This window comes from Mus musculus, chromosome 12 (genome assembly GCF_000001635.26).
Source record: "Mus musculus strain C57BL/6J chromosome 12, GRCm38.p6 C57BL/6J".
NCBI lineage: Eukaryota > Metazoa > Chordata > Mammalia > Rodentia > Muridae > Mus > Mus musculus.
Window position 1 is genome coordinate 3,988,030 of NC_000078.6, and position 21,084 is coordinate 4,009,113.

A 21,084-nucleotide genomic window follows, 5' to 3' on the forward strand; every position below is an offset into this window, starting at 1 on the left:
CATCACACCATGCGTACCAGGGTGCACAGAACCTCTGAAACCACACACAACACAGACCCCCCCCCCCCTTAAACTCTTCATGACATATTTTATCACAGTGACACAGAAGTAACTAGTATAAACCATATGTAAGCAGCTGTTTTAGTTGTTCAACACATTAAGTGGGTAAGGAGATCTCTCTGAGCTAAAGCTAAAATTCATAATATGTACATTGAGAGAATGCTCTAGTGTGAGCAATAAGTGAAATGGCACTGCTTGCACTATTGATGTGGTGGTGCAGTGAGGTACGGGAAGAATCCACGCCATCCCAAGATCCCTGATTGGCCCAAGCTCAGGAGTTCCAGGAACAAGGGAAGCAGGGCCTTGCTGTGTGGCTTCCTAAGCCCCCAAGACGTGACCACTGCCTTGCCTGAAGCATGGCGCAGGTAAAGTTCAGTTTTTGAGAAGGCTGCAAAGACTGCCCAGGCTCTGAAGCACCAAGAGGCTACCACTTCACAATCCAAGGCCACTGCAGCCTCTTCTACCTCCTCTTCTTTGAGACAGGGTCTCACGTGTAGCCCTGGCTGGCTCAGAACTCATTATGTAGGCTAGTCTGCCTGTACCTTCCAACTGCTAGGGTTAAGGAGTGTACCGTTTAAAACACTGGCTTGACCTAGAGTTTAGAAGAGCAGACAGAACTCTGCCTCGAATCTGGCCCATCTCATTCCTGTTTTGGTCACAGGAGAAGCTGTATAATTTCTGAGTCTTTACTCTCTAGAGGCAGGCATAGGGAATAGTTTAGCAACCTGGAACTCCCCTTGACTTGGGCTATACACACAAGCTCTTTTAAAAATGTACCTAGCAATTGGGGCCTGTATCTAGCTGTACATATAACTGCTGTAAATAATGAGTCATGTGGCATTCTCCTGACAATTCCCCATTTTAATGGAGCTAGAGTCAACGGTCCCTAGATTAGTTTTTAGTAAATGTACAGCAAAACAAAACTGTCCTCAAGTAAACATTTAAGGCAAGTCCTCTACTTACCATTTTATGCCTATGTATAATTGAGCATGCCTACCACAGATCTCAGATGCATTATGCTAAAGAACACGCATAAGTGAGCAATGGCCTGTCAATCAAAACTGAGAACACCCATACTTCATTCAAACCACAGAACTTTCCTTCTTCTTCCTTCTTCCTTCTGTGCTTCTGTAGTGCTGGGAAACAAACTCTGGTCCTTATGCACACCAAACAAGCACTGTAAGGCCCAGCTTTGTGTGTGTGTGTGTGTGTGTGTGTGTGTGTGGCTTAAAAAACAAAAACAAAAAACCAAGGTCTTGGTTTGCAGCTCAAGATGGCTTGAAATGAATAATTCTCCTTCTTCCAACTCCCAAGTGCTGTGAATACAAGCATGTACCATCGTACCTGCTACCGCCTGCATCTCTTGTATTAGTATTTTGAGGACTGGTTTGGAGCCCACCTATACATTTGAATTCCAACTCCTCCGGTTATCAATAGGGTAACCTGGAATAAGTTACTTAAGCTCCCTTGGCCTCAATTGTCCCACCTATAAAATGGGGTTAATGAGTACTTGCCTTGTACGTGTGCTATGACCAGAACGACCAGCAGTCTTGCCTGTCACTTTTAAAAAAAGGTTTATTTTTAATATGTGTATGCATATGCATGAGGAGGCCAGGAGAGTGCATCAGACCCCCTGGAGCTGAAGTTATTGTGAGCATCCTAATGTGTGTTCTGGAAATTCAACCTAGATCCTCTGGAAGAACAACCAGTTCTCTTAACCACTGAGCCATCTCTCCAGCCCCAGTCCTAATTTTTATTTAAGTGTTAGTTACTTAATGAAATCATGAAGGAAAATGAGTTGAAGTTTAAATTTTGTTTCTTTTCCTCTCTCTCTCTTTCTCCTATCTCTCTGATAAGGCAATGATGAAGGTTTCCATGACAACAAACAGACAACTCTGAACATAAGACATTTCAAAGGCCAGGGGCACCACTAGGGCTACCCTTTCAAGTTCAAAGTTGCAGCTTTTTCTCCATAACACAGGGTGCCAAGCTTGCTGGAGTGGATCACCAGCCCTCACAGTGCCTCTCACAGATGTGCAGAAAACTGGGGGTGATTAAACAAAGAGGAAGCCTACTCAAATAGTTACTCTGCACACACAGCTCTCCCAGAGCCTGACAAAGCCTGGCTGTGCTCAGTGGGGCACCAACAAAGTGTCTCCAAGCACAGTTAGCTTTCCCCCTCTTCTCTGGCTGCCTTTGGCGCTGCATAGCTTTCCGGGGTCAAGAACAGGACAGTAGCAGAACTTGGGAGCAGAGGCAGGACCTCACTTCTTTTGCAGCCTTGGGGCTGCAGGCTTTTTTTCTGCCTCTACCTGCAGAGGGGAAATGGGCAGTCCTCTGCCCCTCTGAGACTTCCTGTCCTCCAAGCAGCAGGAAGGATCTCACAGCCATTGCTGTTTTGACTTTTATTCTGTCAGCTCCTTTCTTCTTCCTTTTCTTTTTTTTTTTTGGTTGTTGTTCCATTTTGTCTTGGAATAAGATCTTTACTATGTAGCCTCGGCTGGCCTCAAACTCAGTGTCCTCTTCCCATGACCCACTGAATGACGTGACGACTACAGGTGTATTCTACCACATCTGGTTCCTCTTTTTCTTCTCTTACAACAAAACCTTATCTACGTTAAAAGTGAGTCAGTACCCTATAACACATAGTTTAAAAGGAGCTGGATGCCGAGCAAAGAGGAAAGGACCGCCTCAGGTCCCTATGAGGACCATGGTGACACTCCTGGGCCAACCATCCCAAGACTGACCAGGGTCCCAGCAAGTCTAAATGATGTGAAGCAGGGCTCTTCTGAGAGTTCTGGCATAGGCGGTTGGCCAGAATGTCCAGATGACGACAAGGAAAGGAAAGATGATGTTAGGAAAGGCCTGCTTCCAAGTGGGAACCCATCCTACCGCACTTTCACCATGGTCACACCACAGCCATCTGTCATTCGGCAGAGGTGACAAATCACCAGGATACAGAATTCAGAGAAACACCTGTCTTAAGCTAAGATCTGCGTGGAGAAAAACAAGAGCTGCTGGCTACCTGCCTCTGTGGCTGTGGCCTCCATGGACCCAGGGTGTCTAGCTCATTTTCCATGCAGATGTTCTTTCCCAGGCTGTAGTTATCTTAAGACAACTAAAGCAGTCCATGAAGCTGTTGCCGGGGCAACATGACAAAGGGCTTTGCCCTTTGCTGTGGTGTATGTAATTTGTCAGAGGCAGAGGTACAAAGGGAAGAGAAAGGGAAGGGCTGCCATGTTGGATCCTGCAAACTTAGAGGACTTTCTTCTGTTAAAGCAACTCTCCCATAGATCAGGAGAAAAGAAAATTCATGACCTGTGTGATAAGAATTCAAAAGCAGAGTGAACGAGATGGCTCAGTAAGTCCAGGGGCTTGCGGCCAAGCTTGATGACCCAGTTGCAACCCCTACGACCAACAAGGCGTTAAGAAGAGAACTTTTGTGAGTTGTCCTCTGACTTCCACATGTTCACTATGGAATGTCAATGCCCCCCCCCCCAACACTTACTAAAGCTATAGAATAGTTGCATATAAACTTGAGCTTAAAGTAAGGGAAGGGGCTAAGACAAAGGGCAAGAGATTAAAGAAAGAAGCCAGAACATTTGAGACCATTTAGATAAACACATCATAGTGGGACTTCCGATCAAGCCTTCTGTATCTTCTCTCATAAATCATGACATGTCACGGTCCATCTACTTGTACTGTAACCAGCAACAGACACCAGGGGACCCACAGAGACCAAGGTCAACCCACTCGAGACTTTTGGTAGAAACACCAGAGCCCATGCAAAGCCGGGAAAGGACAGAACCAGACCTATGGCCATCTGCTGCTTCCCCACAGTCTTCTCACTCCTCTATGGCCTTCATCCGTGTGCTCTTATCTTTCTCTGAAGGGTGTGACTGAGACCAGATTTCAAAGGGTGCCCCTAGAAAGATGACTCACAATGCCCTGAACACCCCTACTCTCTACAGCATGACCTAAGTTCAGTCCTGGTTTCTATTTCTTTGGCCCTCGATGAAAATTATTTATGAGGACAATTCATTAGGGAAAAAAAAAAAAACAAAGGTCATCAGTTTACAGAGCAGAACCTTATTTGTTTGTTTATAGATGTGGGCTTCATTATGCAGTCTTGGCTGGTCTTGAATTCACAGAGGTCTGTCTGCCTTTGCCTCCCAAGTACTAGGATTAAAGATGTGCACCACCACACCTGGCCCATGAATTTTATTTTATTTTTTAAAAGACTCATTCTATTATATTTAAGTATGTGTGTATATGTATAGGTCTGTGCATATGAGTGTCTGAGGAATCCAAAGATGCTGGATCTCCTGAGAGTGAGAGTTATAGGTGTCTGTGAGCAGCCTAAGATAGGCATCCATTTCTCCAGCTCCAATAAATCTTATTTCTAGGACATATTTTCTTATATGCTTATATAAATATTATATTTACTAAAATTCAAAACACACAACACCTCTTTGCTCACACAAAGAGAGATAGTAAGACAAGAGGTATATAGCTTAGGGTAGCATTCTCAACCTGTGGGTCTCAGCCCTCACAGGGGTTGCATAACAGATAGCCTGAATATCAAATATTTACATTATGATTCATAACAAGAGCAAAATTGCAGTTATAAAATAGTAACAAAATAATTTTATGGTGGGGGGGTCACCATAACACGAGGAACTGTGTTGAAGGGTCACAGCGTTGGGAAAGTTGAGAACCACTGGCTTAGGGTGGTCAGACAGCAAGTGAGGGTGGAACAGCCTGACCCAGAGGTCTTCTAACCCACCCCACCCTGCATCCCCAGACCACCTCTTACCGAGTTGGTGCCAAGGATCTGCAGGTTCGGCTTCTCCGACTCCAGCAGCTTGGCCACCATTTTGAGGAAGCTTTCCACGAAGAGGTTGATACTCTGGCAGTGGCAGGCCATGAGCAGCTGGTCCAGCGCCTCCATGGCAATACACACGTACCTGAGGACAGAGGCACATGGCTGCACCCGGGCTTCCACTCCCACAACACACCTGGCTGGGGCAGAATCTGGGGAAGGAGATACATCTGTGGGCTGGCAGTGTCTCAGCCGCATTTGTAACAAGGGTTCATTCCAGCCCAGAATGGAGAATCAGGATGACACAGAGCTGTAAGTGGGGCCTTAAAAATGTTAGGGCTCCCCAGTCAAGTTCATGTGCTATATACACAACAAAGGGGGCTCAGAGATCAGCCCTTCCTCATCAATACAGACCAAGTCTATTCTTAAACATAAGACATATATTTATAAACTCTTGACTTTAGGGGGTCTTAAAAAAAGTTTGGGTCAATACAGGCCCTAGCCATAGTTCTTGTGGCAGCTGTTCAGCTATAGAAACTGTGTAGTCAAACTATTTGATCACCAGGCTACATTTGTACATTCATACATAAATGAGCTGAGTCCATGGTGTCTTGTGGTTTTCTATTTTTACATTTATTTATTTATTTTTAAAGATTTATTTTATGTACATGAGTGTTTGCACCATGTGTGTCTAGCCTTGACGGCTAGACAATGGCATTGGCTTCCCATGGAACCTCAATTACAAAGGACAGTGAGCATCCCTGTGGATGACAGGTCAAACTGGGGTTCTCGTCGGGCGGTGGTGGCGCACGCCTTTAATCCCAGCACTTGGGAGGCAGAGGCAGGCAGATTTCTGAGTTCAAGGCCAGCCTGGTCTACAAAGTGAGTTCCAGGACAGCCAGGGCTATACAGAGAAACCGTGTCTCAAAAAACCAAAAAAAAAAAAAAAAAAAAAGCCCCCCCAACCCCCCCCCCAAAAAAAAACCAACCAGCAACCAGACACCAGTTCTTTGACACCCTTGCATTAACTTCTGTAAAAATAGCCATTAAAAAAGAAAAGCCTTGTGCTGAAGAGTTGGCTCATAGGTTAAGAGCACTTGACTGCTCTTCCAGAAGTCCTGAGCTCAATTCCCAGCAAGCACATGGTGGCTCACAACCATCTGTAATGGGATCTGATTCACTCTTCTGGTGTGCATGAGGACAAAGCATTCATATAAAATACATGAATAAATAAATCTTTTTTAAAAACCCTCTATACTTTGGAATCTTTTCTATTTTTATAAAATGTGTTTCTTTAATTTCTCTAAGCTGAGCCAGCTACTATGAAATCCTTGGACTTTACTAAATTCAATTATTACTAAGGATTATTAAGGAAACAGTGGTCTCTGTGTATACTCAAAAATAGATCGTGTCATTCTTTTATCTATAATATCCTTATTTTTCCTTGAGGGGAACCCAAGCTTAGCTTGTTAAGTACATGATCAGTGCACTCCAGCCCCAGCTCTCTGTGGTGGCTTTGGAACACAGAGGTGGCACTGGCTCTTAGAACTCATTCAAGCTTGGCTTTCTTCCTACACAGGACAGACACACCTGACTCTATAACCTTGTCCTCCACAGACTGCCAGCGAGGACACCTTCTACAGCCCTGGCAGTCCATAGAGTTCAAGTAACCCACGCTGGAAAAGAAAACTGGCTGGGATTCCTGCCAGAGCAGACAGGTCAGAGGGGGACAGGTCTTCCATGCAGGGACACCTGGACATGGTCAAGTCACCAAACATGGTAATAAAATAAGGGCAGGCAAAGAGAAATTCCAGTTTTTCTATGGTCATGGCAACATTTTTCTACTGGCATCTTACTTTTTTTTTTTTTTTTCCGAGACAGGGTTTCTCTGTGTAGCCCTGGCTGTCCTGGAACTCACTCTGTAGACCAGGCTGGCCTCAAACTCAGAAATCCTTCTGCCTCTGCCTCCCGATGCTTCATTTCTGATTCCAGTGCCAAGTGTTAGTTTTAATTATGATCATGAATTCAGACCCAAGCACTGAGTTCAGGTTTGCCCTGTGTTAGCACCAGCTTCCCTATGTGTGCTGCCCATCAGAGCAGGGGACTTTGGGGACGCTGACCATCAAAGGATTCCCATGACAAAGCTACCATCTTCAGGGATGGGGTCTGAGTTCTGCAAGGGGTCCAAGGTAACAGTGAGTCTGAGAGTCCAAACTGGCCTGCCTGGGTACTTGGAACAGAGTGGGTTAGGATGGAGCTGAGCCATGGGGGCAGGACAGGCTGCTGCCACAGCAAACATCAGCTCCAAACGTACCACATGAGCATCCCAAAGATGAAGAGGACAGAATGCAAGTGAGCTGGCGACAGACCAGGAACTGTGAGCATCAGGGGAGGACACTGGGCAAATTACAAATGGAAGAAATCAGGCACAGGAACCAATGCACAAGAAAGACAACCACAGAGCATTCTAGGAGCCAGGGGAAAAGTCCTTCTCTCTGTGGAGTCCCTGAAGTGGCTGGCTCTGCTTGGACACCTTGTTCCAGGTCAGAAGCAGCCAGCGAAACCACGAAAGGCCTGCAGTGCCAGGGGAAGAGTGAGAGGAGTGGCCTGGGAGTCCCACCCAGTAGGAGTGGAAATGTGGATCTGGAGCCAGGGACTCGGATCATCTCTCAAAGGGCAGCCAGGACCCTGGACAAAGGGCCTCTTAGTCTAGGCATTTTGGGTATATTAGCTCAGCCCATTCCTGAACTGAACTTTCTAAGTTTTTTTGGGGTTTGTTTGTTGGTTGGTTGGTTGGTTGGTTTTTCGAGACAGAGTTTCTCTGTATAGATAGACCTGGCTGTCCTGGAACTCACTTTGTAGACCAGGCTGGCCTTGAACTCAGAAATCTGCCTGCCTCTGCCTCCCAAGTTCTGGGATTAAAAGCCACTACCACCCAGCACTTTCTAAGTTTTTTAAGAGCCCAGGAGCAAGGAGAATGGTTGGCCACAGCTAAGGAAGAGCGGGTCGACCCTCTCTATCTAGCAGGGTCTGCAGTTCACTTTTCTGAAGGGTTAATCTACCTTCCCACCAGCTTTAGGCCTTTCTAGGGAACAATTAGGGGTTAGCTTGGACCAGCATGCTCAGGTTGGCCAGCTCACACTCCTCATCTCCATCCTCACTGCTCAGCCCTGGGCTGGGGTAGAACTCCAGGCACCGGGGACCCCTGATACTGTCTAACATGATATCCTGCACACGGTGGTCCCTGCTCGGCGTTCCCTGTGGACTGATGCCTGTCTCCACACTGTCATTCCCTCCCCTGCTATTCAAAGGTGTTGGGCTGATCTGGAGCGGGAAGGAGAGAAGAAGCCTAAGAAATGCTGGGGTTCTGCTTCTGTGCAAATCACCACCCATTCCAGCCAATGCCTTGAAATCCCCCATCCTCTCCCTGCTTGCAGCTGGCATCCTTGTGGGGATGGACACTCATGAATCAGGACACCCAGGGGGCTGTGGCAAAGCGGCAATGCAGGAAGGCAGTGGTCACGAGACAGTGGCCAAGGTTCACATCGATAGGACCAAACCATAGAGACACCCGCACCATGCTAGGAAGACACAGCTCCTCTCACGGTGTGGTGAGAAGATGCTGCTCTTCCAGGGCCTCCATCCAGGACAAGGAAGAGGCCAGCCATGTTGGGCAGGAAGACACAGGAGGGCAAGGAGAGAAGAAGATCCTAACAGCCGTCTCTCCTCTCTCCAAATGTTTATGATCAAAGCCCTCCCTCGGGCTTTAAATATCTAGATGCTGCAAGGGCGATTTTTAACAGGATGATGCCAAATTTGAATTGTCATTCCACAGGCAGAGGGAGGATTCCAAGGGACCCTGTCGGCTATGGACATTTTTAATCACAAGACACGTCACTGCAGAGAGCGAGGGCAGAATAGGTATTAAATGTTTAATGCTACCACGGGTGCATTAGCCTTTGGTTCAGTCAAGGATAAAGCCATTTTTACTTGCCTGAATGTGCTTTACAGTACGACAAGGCTCTTTATATAACCGCTGTGCACAAAGCATTCATGCTCCTCCTCTTAATGAGTGGCAACCTAATTTTACTGTACAGAGAAGGATCATGGAAACAGATTTGCATTTGTTTTCACACGGGGGGTGGGGGTTGCGTCTGGTTTAAGAGTTTCTAGATCTAGGATAAAGCGCATCCCTAGTGTCTTAGGGTTTCTATTCCTGCACAAACATCATGACCAAGAAGCAGGTTGGGGAGGAAAGGGTTTATTCAGCTTACACTTCCATACTGCTGTTCATCACCAAGGAAGTCAGGACTGGAACTCAAGCAGGTCAGGAAGCAGGAGCTGATGCAGAGGCCATGGAGGGATGTTCTTTACTGGCTTGCTTCCCCTGGCTTGCTCAGCCTGCTCTCTTATAGAACCCAAGACGACCACCCCAGGGATGGTCCCACGCACAAGGGACCTTTTCCCCTTGATCGCTAATTGAGAAAATGCCTTACAGCTGGATCTCATGGAGGTCTTTCTTCAACTGAAGCTCCTTTCTCTGTGATAACTCCATCTGTGTCAAGTTGACACAAAATTAGCCAGTACAAGGTTGTACCTTGTGCTGTGGCTGGACTTGGTAATGTGTAAGAGTCACCCAGGTGGTACTGGTTTTGAAGGCATGAAGGAGTCACACAGAACAGCTGAGACTCTGCACTGTGAGAGGCCAAGGAAGGCCATTGGTGAAGGTGCAGCCTCAGTTGCAATTGATGGCCCAGGACAGAAGGGGTCATGCAAAGGAGTTGAGGCTTGGCACCATGAAGAGAGCCTTATGAGAGGCTGTAGGTGAAGCCTAGTTCCAGCAGAAGACGGCAGTGTTGTGGAGATGCCAGTACCATGAGATGACCACCAAGAACAGCAGTAGCAGTGGAGTACAGGCAGCTGGAGCCTAGAAGACAAGGTGTGTGCTACAAAGGGCATGGCTGGAGAAGTGACCCAAGCCCTTGGAGGAGCCCAGAAGATCGTGAGTTGGATCCCAGACATTGGACAGTTGGAGTTTAATTTTTGCTTTTGATTGTGACTGTGCCCAGATATTTTTCCCTCTTGAAGGAAGAAAATATTTTAGTGGAGCCCACAGTTAAGAGACTTTTAATTGTAAAAAGACTTTGGATTTTAAAAGATATTGGATATTTTAAAAGGATTGAATTTTTAATATGTAAAGACTGTGGGACTTTTAAAATTGTTTAGATCTTGGGGATGAATAAGAAACTAAGGGTTGAGGCTTAATAGTGATGTGTTTGTGTGTCAAGTTGACAAGGGGTCAATTGTACTGGCTGGTTTTGTGTGTCAACTTGACACAGCTGGAGTTATCACAGAGAAAGGAGCTTCAGTAGGGGAGATGCCTCCATGAGATCCAGCTGTAAGGCATTTTCTCAATTAGTGATCAAGTGGGAAGGGCCCCTTGTGGGTGGTGCCATCTCTGGGCTGGTAGTCTTCTGTTTTATAAGAGAGCAGGCTGAGCAAGCCAGTAAAGAACATCCCTCCATGGCCTCTGCATCAGCTCCTGCTCCCTGACCTGCTTGAGTTCCAGTCCTGACTTCCTTGGTGATAAACAGCAGTATGGAAGTGTAAGCCGAATAAACCCTTTCCTCCCCAACTTGCTTCTTGGTCATAATGTTTGTGCAGGAATAGAAACCCTGACTAAGACACCTAGTATATACAAAGCCTCTATTTGATCCTAACCAATTTGTTCTTTTCCCAGGAAACTGTGAAAATGCCTCTGTTTTCACTGCCATTTTCTGGCTAAAACTTACATATTTACTTTTAGAGAAAAATCAATGTGATTGGAATGGTCCAGTGGTTTGGGCGTGGACTGTAAGTCTGGTGAATGCCATACAGGTGACCCCAGCTCTCTGAGTGGAGCCTTTGTAATCTTTCCCCCAGCTGTCTCTCTTCTGATTCCTCCAGACTATTTATTCGATATTACTAACGAGTAACCTTGAATCCTTTGCCTTATTTGTTGATAATATTTATCTCATGTTCAGTTTTAATATTCTGATTGCTTCTCATTCGACAGCAAAATATTTAAAAATTTAAAGCGAATGTTTGTCCTGTTTTGAGATGGGACCTCACCTCTCCTAGGCAGCCTTGCTATAACGCAATGACCTCAAACTTTTGACCTTACAGCATCCACCTCCTGGTGCTAGGATCACAGGTGTGCTCTACCTTGGCGGTTTATGGGGCTTTAGAGATCCAACCCAAGGCTTCTAGCATACTGGACCTACTAGCAACTGTGCCAGATTCCCGGCCTCTCTGAAGTGTGTTTTTAGTGGACCGACTACTCCAACCTTGCCTTCTCAGAACACAGATGGCTCCATCTCACTTTTTCAGTCAGTAAGGGAAGAGAATAACTATACATTCTGAGTCAGGCTGGCTGTATAAGCTCTTCTATGTGGACACAGGGCAACTCAATGGATGCCAAATGGCAACTCCTATGGGGCCAGCATGCCCTCTTCCCAAATCTCCACAGAACAATCCAAGTTTACATGCCTCAGGAGGAACAGGTGAGCCCAATCCCATTTTTCTCAGTCTATTGAATAACACACCCAATACTTCATTTCCTGAAATGTTATTATACTACCTTACCCCCAAAATATAACATTTCTGAAAAGTCATCTTGTCTGCCCCTATGTGACTCACCCATATCGATGGCGACCCACATCTCGGATGAGCCTCTCTGAGAGGTAGGCACCAATTCGATCCAGTTTTTCAGGCGCTGAGAGGGCATAGAAGGTCAGTTTCTCCATGTTGGTCTTCACCAGACCATCCTGTAGAAGACGGACAGCTCAAAATCACCATGGCTCTGCTCTAATGGGAAGGCTCAAGCCTGGAACAAAATCAATTCAACTGGTCCCTCGAAATCTAGCTTTAGAGACCATGGCTTAACCACTGTACCAGGGCTGGGTGGGTTACAGAGTTACCATGCTAGGAAAACTCAAACATACATACGGCTCACTGTCCCTAGTTTAACCTCAACAGCAAGCTCTAGGATCCTTGAGAAACTTGTCTCAAAAACCATAGCAGAGTGTGATAAAGAAAGATTCCAAAAATAGTCAACTTCTGGCCTCCACATACATGTGCAGACAAGTGCAGTGCACACACGCACATGCATACACCACATACACAAATACAGAGATAGGTTTTTATGCATGTGTGTATATATGTGTGTATATGCATTCATGTATATACATGTGTGGGTGTAGAGACATACGCGGGTGTGTGGATGAAGGAGGAGGTGTCATTAAAAGTAATTCAGAGGGGGCTGAAGAGATGGCTCAGTGGTTAGGAGCACCTACTGCTCTTCCAGAGGTCCTAAGTTCAATTCCCAGCAAGCACATGGTGGCTCACAACCATCTGTAATGGGATCTGATGCCCTCTTCTGGTGTGTCCGAAGACAGCTACAGTATACTCACATACATAAAATAAATAAATCTTAAAAAAAAAAATGCGGTTCTACAGCTTCGAGGAAAGTTTCCAGAGGATAACAGACATGGGATCTTCCAGCTGCCCATCCAGACAGGTCAGTAATTCTCAGGTAGCAAGGCAAATGTATCAGATCCTGACATCAGCAGAACACAGTGTGACACAGAGTGGCATCTTGGAAGCCAAGAAGCCAGGTCTCCTGTGCAGTACACAGCCAGACATCTGACAGATGCCATGGAGAGCCAGAGCCAAATGCTAGACAGGGCATGTCTTCACTAAACGGCAGGAAAACGGTTCCGTCAGGAGAGCGAGCAACTGAGACAGGAGTGAGAAGGATGTGTCAACTGTATGGCAGCAGCCTAGCATATTCCCAACAGCTCCTGCACATGCAGCCTTCAGAGGGGTCAAATGTCTGTCAGAGACCTTCACCACTCCCAGGAACAGAAAGAGTCAGTGCCCAAAGACCTTCCCCAGTCAGCAGCCCACGCTGCTCTTACTGTCACCCACCTCAGGATCTTCAGGGAAGATATTGTCCACCAGCCTCTTGTACCTGGGACGAAGGGCACCGCAGCAGCCACACACACCTAGAATGGGAAAAGAGAAACCTAGGCTTAAAGGCCTGCTACAAGGTCACAAAGACCAGGGGTCCAGGGCCCAGGAGGAAAGAAACCAGCTGAAGGGCTAGGGCCTTGTTCTTCCCAGGAGAGAGGTCTCTGGATGATTCCCAAGTGCCAAGTTTAGGGATTGGGTAGAGTGAAACATTCAGGGGAAGGAGTCTGGCCTCAGAAGAACACTTGGAGGGTAAGACCTCATGGGTGGGAGCTCATGCAGAGACCAGGTACTCCCACCGCCTTCCACTTATACAACCCCCCTCCTCCAGGAATTTCTGAGATTAGACTATAAGACCTCCTCCTGTGACCCGTGAGTCTAGAACAGTTACTCTCAACCTTTCTTTTTTTAATTTTATTTATTTATTTATTTATTTATTTATTATACTTTTTATTAGGTATTTTCCTCATTTACATTTCCAATGCTATCCCAAAAGTTCCCCATACCCTCCCACCCACTCCCCTACCCACCCACTCCCACTTTTTGGCCCTGGCGTTCCCCTGTACTGGGGCATATAAAGTTTGCAAGTCCAATGGGCCTCTCTTTCCAGTGATGGCTGACTAGGCCATCTTTTGATACATATGCAGCTAGAGTCAAGAGCTCCGGGGTACTGGTTAGTTCATAATGTTGTTCTACCTATGGGGTTGCAGATCCCTTTAGCTTCTTGGGTACTTTCTCTAGATCCTCCATTGGGAGCCCTGTGATCCATCCAATAGCTGACTGTGAGCATCCACTTCTGTGTTTGCTAGGCCCCGGCATAGTCTCACAAGAGACAGCTATATCTGGGTCCTTTCAGCAAAATCTTGCTAGTATATGCAATGGTGTCAGCGTTTGGAAGCTGACTATGGGATGGAACCCTGGATATGGCAGGCTCTAGATGGTCCATCCTTTTGACACAGCTCCAAACTTTGTCTCTGTATCTCCTTCCATGGGTGTTTTGTTCCCAATTCTAAGAAGGGGCAAAGTGTCCACACTTTGGTCTTCGTTCTTCTTGAGTTTCATACGTTTAGCAAATTGTATCTTATATCTTGGGTATCCTAAGTTTCTGGGCTAATATCCACTTATCAGTGAGTACATATTGTGTGAGTTCCTTTGTGATTGGGTTACCTCGCTCAGGATGATACCCTCCAGGTCCATCCATTTACCTAGGAATTTCATAAATTCATTCATTTTAATAGCTGAGTAGTACTCCATTGTGTAAATGTACCACATTTTCTATATCCATTCCTCTGTTGAGGGGCATCTGGGTTCTTTCCAGCTTCTGGCTATTATAAACAAGGCTGCTATGAACATAGTGGAGCATGTGTCCTTCTTACCGGTTGGAACATCTTCTGGATATATGCCCAGGAGAGGTATTGCAGGATCCTCCGGTAGTACTATATCCAGTTTTCTGAGGAACTGCCAGACTGATTTCCAGAGTGGTTGTACAAGCTTGCAATCCCGCCAACAATGGAGGAGTGTTCCTCTTTCTCCACATCCTCGCCAGCATCTGCTGTCACCTGAATTTTTGATCTTAGCCATTCTGACTGGTGTGAGGTGGAATCTCAGGGTTGTTTTGATTTGCATTTCTCTGGTGATTAAGGATGCTGAACATTTTTTCAGGTGACCATCTCGTTAGATGCAGAAAAAGCATTTGACAAAATCCAACACCCATTCATGATAAAAGTCTTGGAAAGATCAGGAATTCAAGGCCCATACCTAAACATGATAAAAGCAATCTACAGCAAACCAGTAGCCAACATCAAAGTAAATGGTGAGAAGCTGGAAGCAATTCCACTAAAATCAGGGACTAGACAAGGCTGCCCACTTTCTCCCTACCTATTCAACATAGTACTTGAAGTCCTAGCCAGAGCAATTCAACAACAAAAGGAGATCAAGGGGATACAAATTGGAAAAGATGAAGTCAAAATATCACTTTTTGCAGATGATATGATAGTATATATAAGTGACCCTAAAAATTCCACCAGAGAACTCCTAAACCTGATAAACAGCTTCGGTGAAGTAGTTGGATATAAAATCAACTCAAACAAGTCAATGGCCTTTCTCTATACAAAGAATAAACAGGCTGAGAAAGAAATTAGGGAAACAACACCCTTCTCAATAGTCACAAATAATATAAAATACCTTGGCGTGACTCTAAGGAAGTGAAAGATCTGTATGATAAGAACTTCAAGTCTCTGAAGAAAGAAATTATAGAAGATCTCAGAAGATGGAAAGATCTCCCATGCTCATGGATTGGCAGGATCAATATAGTAAAAATGGCTATCTTGCCAAAAGCAATCTACAGATTCAATGCAATCCCCATCAAAATTCCAATTCAATTCTTCAACGAATTAGAAAGGGCAATCGGCAGATTCATCTGGAATAACAAAAAACCTAGGATAGCAAAAACTCTTCTCAAGGATAAAAGAACCTCTGGTGGAATCACCATGCCTGACCTAAAGCTGTACTACAGAGCAATTGTGATAAAAACTGCATGGTACTGGTATAGCGACAGACAAGTAGACCAATGGAACAGAATTGAAGACCCAGAAATGAACCCACACACCTATGGTCACTTGATCTTTGACAAGGGAGCTAAAACCATCCAGTGGAAAAAAGACAGCATCTTCAACAAATGGTGCTGGCACAACTGGTGGTTATCATGTAGAAGAATGCGAATTGATCCATTTCTATCTCCTTGTACTAAGGTCAAATCTAAGTGGATTAAGGAACTCCACATAAAACCAGAGACACTGAAACTTATAGAGGAGAAAGTAGGGAAAACCCTCGAAGATATGGGCTCAGGGGAAAAATTCCTGAATAGGACAGCAATGGCTTGTGCTGTAAGATCGAGAATTGATAAATGGAACCTCATGAAACTGCAAAGCTTCTGCAAGGCTAAAGCACCGTCAATAAGACAAAAAGGCCACCAACAGATTGGGAAAGGATCTTTACCTATCCTAAATCAGATAGGGGACTAATATCCAATATATATAAAGAACTCAAGAAGGTGGACTCCAGAAAATCAAATAACCCCATTAAAAAATGGGACTCAGAGCTAAACAAAGAATTCTCACTTGAGGAATACCGAATGGCTGAGAAGCACTCTCAACCTTTCTTATGCTGTGACCCTTTAATACAGTTCCTCCTGTTGTGATGACCTCCAACCATAAAGTTATTTCCATTGCTACTTCATAGCTGTAATTTTGTTACTGTTATGAATCATAATGTAAGTTTCTGATATGTAGGATAACTGGTATGTGACCCTTATGAGAGGATCATTTGACTCCTAGAGGGGTCATGACTTACAGAGTGAGAACTGGTAGTCTAGAACGTCCTGGGATGAAGGCCACGCTCAGGGTAACTGTGCTCTGCCTGCCCCGACTGGCTCCCAAGTCCCTATTTCTTGAGCCTTGATTTCCTTTTCTGTGTCACTCCCACTTCAGAATGGTCCCTACTCTATGATACATGAACATGATCATTAACTATGAACAGGAAATTCTTCTTTACGGTCCTTGTCTGTGGTATTTGAAGCTGCATTGGAGAGCTGGGCTAGTTCTCCGTCCCAGCCCTTTCCTGGTCCAAGGTTTTTTGTCAGTCACTGGGGGAATGGAAAACTAAGAACAATATAGCAGGATTTTACAAAGCTACATTTATTTAAAAAAGAAGCCCCAAATGACTCTGTTCAGGATCTCCAAGGCTAGGAAATGATGCTGTTTGGAAATCAACAATAAGACTGGTTAAAAAAAAACCCTCCAGCATTAGAAACTTAATGGGTCAAGGAAATAGAAACTTCTGGAAACTGTCCTCATTAGCCTTCTTCCCGGGCAGGGCCTTCCTCTGCTGCATCCCAGCTCCTTTGTGCTGGGAGAGTGGGGGTTGTGCAGAAAGTGGACGGGAGGAGCGTTCACAGAGGAGCCTGGGAAAGTCCATCCCAGAAGAAAACCAAGTGCCCCGTCCATCCACCAATTACAGAGGAGTTCTGTTTGTACACGCCCTCCTCTTGAAATGCAAATGTTCCCCGGGAAGGCTAGGGGTCACTGAGAAAAGAATGACCAGCATTAGTGGGAATTCCCACACAAAGACCTCAAAATCCCGTTCAGTAGAACCTTCTAGACATTTGGGTGTTAGGGTGTTTATATGAAGAAACCAGCTCGCAGGTGTCTGAAACCCATCCTGTTCTGTTGGGAGCTAGAGTTTTGTTTGTTTTTAAACCTTTTCAGGGTGGGGATGTGAAAGGAATAACATGGGTTAAGAGGGAGGAAAGGCGTGGTCAAAGTTTTGTCCGTTGTAAGTAGTTCGCCATATTGATAACTCTAGAGCTGTGTAGCTCAGTGTAGCCCAACAGAGGAGTCATCAGGACACAGCCCAGGGCTGGATGCATGAGCATCTTATTATCTGCTCCCTTTTAGAAAGCAAACAGTCATAATCAGAAGCGAGAGAGATTTTTCTGGAATCTCAGCCGTAGAGCAGAAAGCCCTATATAGCAGCCATACTTCCCGGGCAATCCCTTAGGCAAAGAGCTGGGGATTCTGGGCTGAGGCTTGACCTCTGGAAGCCAAAGCAGGTATAGCAAGTGCTGGAAAGCCTGCACTGAGTTTTCTACCAGATTCAGAGCAGGTGAATTTAAAGGAGACGTAACCCTGCCAGGGAAAAACCAAGGAAAGCATTAAGAAGCAACTGGAAACAGTCATCAGAACGAAAATTCAATAGGCATGTCTATGTTCCTTTAACCTTGCTCCCAAGAGCATTGATTCTTAATGTTTGCACACAGAAGCAGGTGGAGATTAACTCTCAGTCACTCGCCTATAATGTACCTTTTAATTCTGATCTATTTTATTTCTGAGAGAGAATTGCTCCACCTATTTTAAGGAAAATGAAGGAAAAGTAGCCTGGCCAACTTCCTGTTATATCAATGGATAATCAAAAATCAAATGATTAACAAAAAGTTAACAGAAATACCCAGTTAACAAGGCTTCAGTAGCACCCAACAACTTGAAAATTAAACATGGCCAGACTGCCCTGGTCCCCTCCTCCTTCCTCCCCTAGGATTCCTCAGGCCCGATGCAAGGGCTCCTCACAGGACATGTGCATAGATGATTCCCACCCATGGTGTGTGGTGGGGGGTGGGCACTGAGCTCATTTCTCGAGGACATGATGAAGCAGGCATGCTGGAGACGGTGGCCAGGGGTTGGGGTACTCCTTCCGGCACAGCACACACTGCACACCCTGGCCTCCTCCCTGGCCTCTGCATGTCCAGAGCCATCTCACCAGATGACCCTTTCCTGAGGGTCTGGTGTGCAGTCACGGTGAGAGCACGGGCCCAGCTCTGGCTGTTGTAGATCTGATGGCGAACAGCCCGGGGTTACTGGCAGCATCATCTGGTCTCAGTGCTGGGATTCTCAGCCTTGCCAACTTCTGCCCACTGCAGCCTTTTCTCCTGCCTGCCCCCACCCTGTGTTCTTGACCAATCTGTCCCTTTGGCCAGAACTGCCTGTGACAAGTGGAAGATAAAAACAATATCCCAATCCTAAGCATTGCTAAACATTGCAAACTTTTCAAAAATCTAGGCCTTCTCTGGTGACACCTTCTTCCCAGTCCATATGACCTGCAGGTCCTCCAAAACACAAGGCAGGCAGTCTCCTTTGAATTTCTTGTCTTCTTGCCTTGCTGCCTCTGGCTCCCTTAGGCTCATCTTTAACATCCAACAAACCCCAGGGTTTACTGACTGCTTTGGGTTAAAAACTAGGCCAAGATTTCATAAGTATTTCACACAGAGCCTGTCGAGACCCGGGAAGATAGAGGCAGGGTCTGAGAGCTCAAACTGCCCAAGAGCTCACAGCGTGTGTATGACTCTGGCAGGAGGCTCCCTAGCCCCCTCACTGCTATAACTGGAATGCATCCTCAACGGCTCCCCAGGCTCATTCTGCATTGTTCTCTGACGCTGGGTTTAAACCTGATGCGTGGCTCTCTCCTGTCTGTCCAGCCACTGGCCAGTCGTCTTCTTCTCATCCATTTCTGAAGGAGGGAGCATTAAGGCAACTCTGGTTTAGTTTACTCCCAGTTGAAGAGTTAGCATGGCTCCATTTCTGCATCAAAAATCTCAACCCTTGCACTTAGCACTTGACCAGGGAAGCCCATTCAAGGGGGGTGGGGCTGGGGTGTCACCCTATTCCTCAGCCATCCTCCACTGAATTCAGACACTTGCTTAATTCTCTACCTCAGAAGGCTCAGGCCAATGGCAGAGAGCAAAAGGGACAGAGGGTGGGACATGCAGCAAATGAGGTGACAGGGATCCTGGGTACCAGCTGGTGTGGGTGGTGACCAGCAGCAATAAGCACCCTGATTCAGGGCCTGGCCCAGGCTGGCCCTCCTTCCCTAACGCCTCTCTCTGCCAGCAGTCATTCCTTCCTCTCTGCCCACCCTGACTCAGGGCCTGGCCCAGGCTGGCCCTCCTTCCCTAACGCCTCTCTCTGCCAGCTGGAGTCTGCGAGAAGGCATACTTTGCACTGAGTCTTCCAGGCAGAGCTCAGGCTGTTATTTCAGTGATTCATCTTTTCTTCCTCTAAAGCAACTAAATTGTCCAGGTCTCGTGTCCTGCAACCTTGACCTCTGTACAGTATTCTGAGCCCAACAGGCCTGAAGGCTTACTGACATGAGTGTGCCTGCTTTCACCTGCTTTTGATCAGCATGAGACCCAAGGAAGTCCTCTCCTCTTGGCTCTTATTTTCTGTCTTAAAAACATCAGCTCCATCATCCCCATTCACACATACACAAAGCCTTTTTACTCAAAATAGCCCATATTTATTTTCTTCTATAATCTCCCTGTAAAAACAAAGGCTAGACTTGTTCGTCCCTACCAAAGTAAATGGAATTTTAAAAAACAACCAAACAATTCACAATAAAGTCTAACTCAGGGCTAATGGCACAGACGGCCCTTTTAGATGAATTGGAGGAAATGGGACAAAGTTCAGAGAGAAAGGCGGGTCACCCCCATGCAGTGCGTCCCACAAGGACCCAGCTTGTGTTCAATGGACACTGCTTAAACTCCAGCAGCTGTACAGTGTTGCTGAACCATTTGGCCAGGAGAAGGAAGTTAAATATAAACACAGGCTGCCATCAAGGATCCTGTCCTTTAGTTGGGTTAGAGAGGACCCCTTCACCCCCCCCCCAGAGTTGCTGGTGTGGCCCAGTGAGTTCAAGGGGGTCCATCAAGCTGAAGCTATGAGAGTTGGATAAACCCAGAAAAGCACCTAAAGAGGCAAGACTTGAATTGGCTCGTGACAGGTAGGACACCTAATGGAAACTCAAGCCACTGACCAGGGAGGAGATCCATAATCTCCTGGTCCCTTGTTTCTATTTTTAAAAGGCATCATGCTCAGAGACAAATTTATAAAGTAAAATACTGTAATCACATTGTTCAGAAATCGTGATGGACATGGGGAGGGGCATTTGCTCTCTGTCTGTTTCCTTGTTTTCAAATGTTTAAAACACATGCTTGAAATTTGGATCCCACAGGGCACTGTCAAAGCTTACTTTCATCTTGTGTCAGACATGCCCTCACCTTCTCAGTACGTATCCTTCCCTGGAACTCTAATGGCTGCTTGTTATTCAGTCTCTTGACCAAGTGCTGACTTATTTAATCCTTCCTTCTTGTTCCTGATTTCTCACTGCTCAGAGTGAGGCAGCCATTTGCCCTGGGTAATTAAAACCAGAGAGCCACACGGGCGCAACCTGCGTCTGCCCAGTCGGTGATTAGGACATTGATGGTATCCTGTGGCTGCGGGACAGGTGTACTGTTGTGGGGGGTGGGGGGAGCGGGCACAACGGCGGTCGCCAGCACCTGTCTCTTACCCTGGAAGATTAGAGATGGAGAAGAGTAAGAGAAGATTCGGGTGAAAACGGACCTGGGGAAGGAGTCAGGAACTGGCTTCTAGACAGTCTCCACTGAAAAAAGAATTCTGCGGCAGCTGAATTCTCTTCAGGGAGGCAGACAGTCCAGGAGCTGGCAGTAGCGGGCTGACCTTTCACGCTCCAGAGCCTCCAAGATGCTCACCGCTTTCCAGCCAATCTCTCTGGGCTAATCAGATTGCCACCTTAATTGAGAACAGGAGTTTGAAAAGAAATGTGTCTGATTGATTTAGTGTCCG

The 21,084-nt window shown here is 46.2% G+C and overlaps 1 protein-coding gene across 5 annotated transcripts in view; it reads right to left on the reverse strand.

Annotated features, from left to right (window-relative positions):
- The window catches only part of Efr3b (EFR3 homolog B), a 76,550-nt gene that overhangs the window by 25,476 nt on the left and 29,990 nt on the right, over positions 1 to 21,084 (reverse strand). For 2 of the 5 annotated variants that reach the window (XM_030246875.1, NM_001082483.1), the window contains exons 2-4: positions 12,851 to 12,927; positions 11,561 to 11,688; positions 4,877 to 5,027 (exon numbers count right to left, since the gene is read on the reverse strand). In XM_030246875.1, coding sequence (XP_030102735.1) covers positions 4,877 to 5,027; positions 11,561 to 11,667 — 258 coding nt within the window. In that variant the 5' untranslated portion in view covers positions 11,668 to 11,688; positions 12,851 to 12,927. Of the gene's footprint in view, positions 1 to 4,876; positions 5,095 to 11,560; positions 11,689 to 12,850; positions 12,928 to 21,084 lie in introns of all 5 variants that reach the window. The other 3 variants (XM_011243888.1, XM_011243887.3, XM_030246876.1) reach the window with 2 other exon arrangements.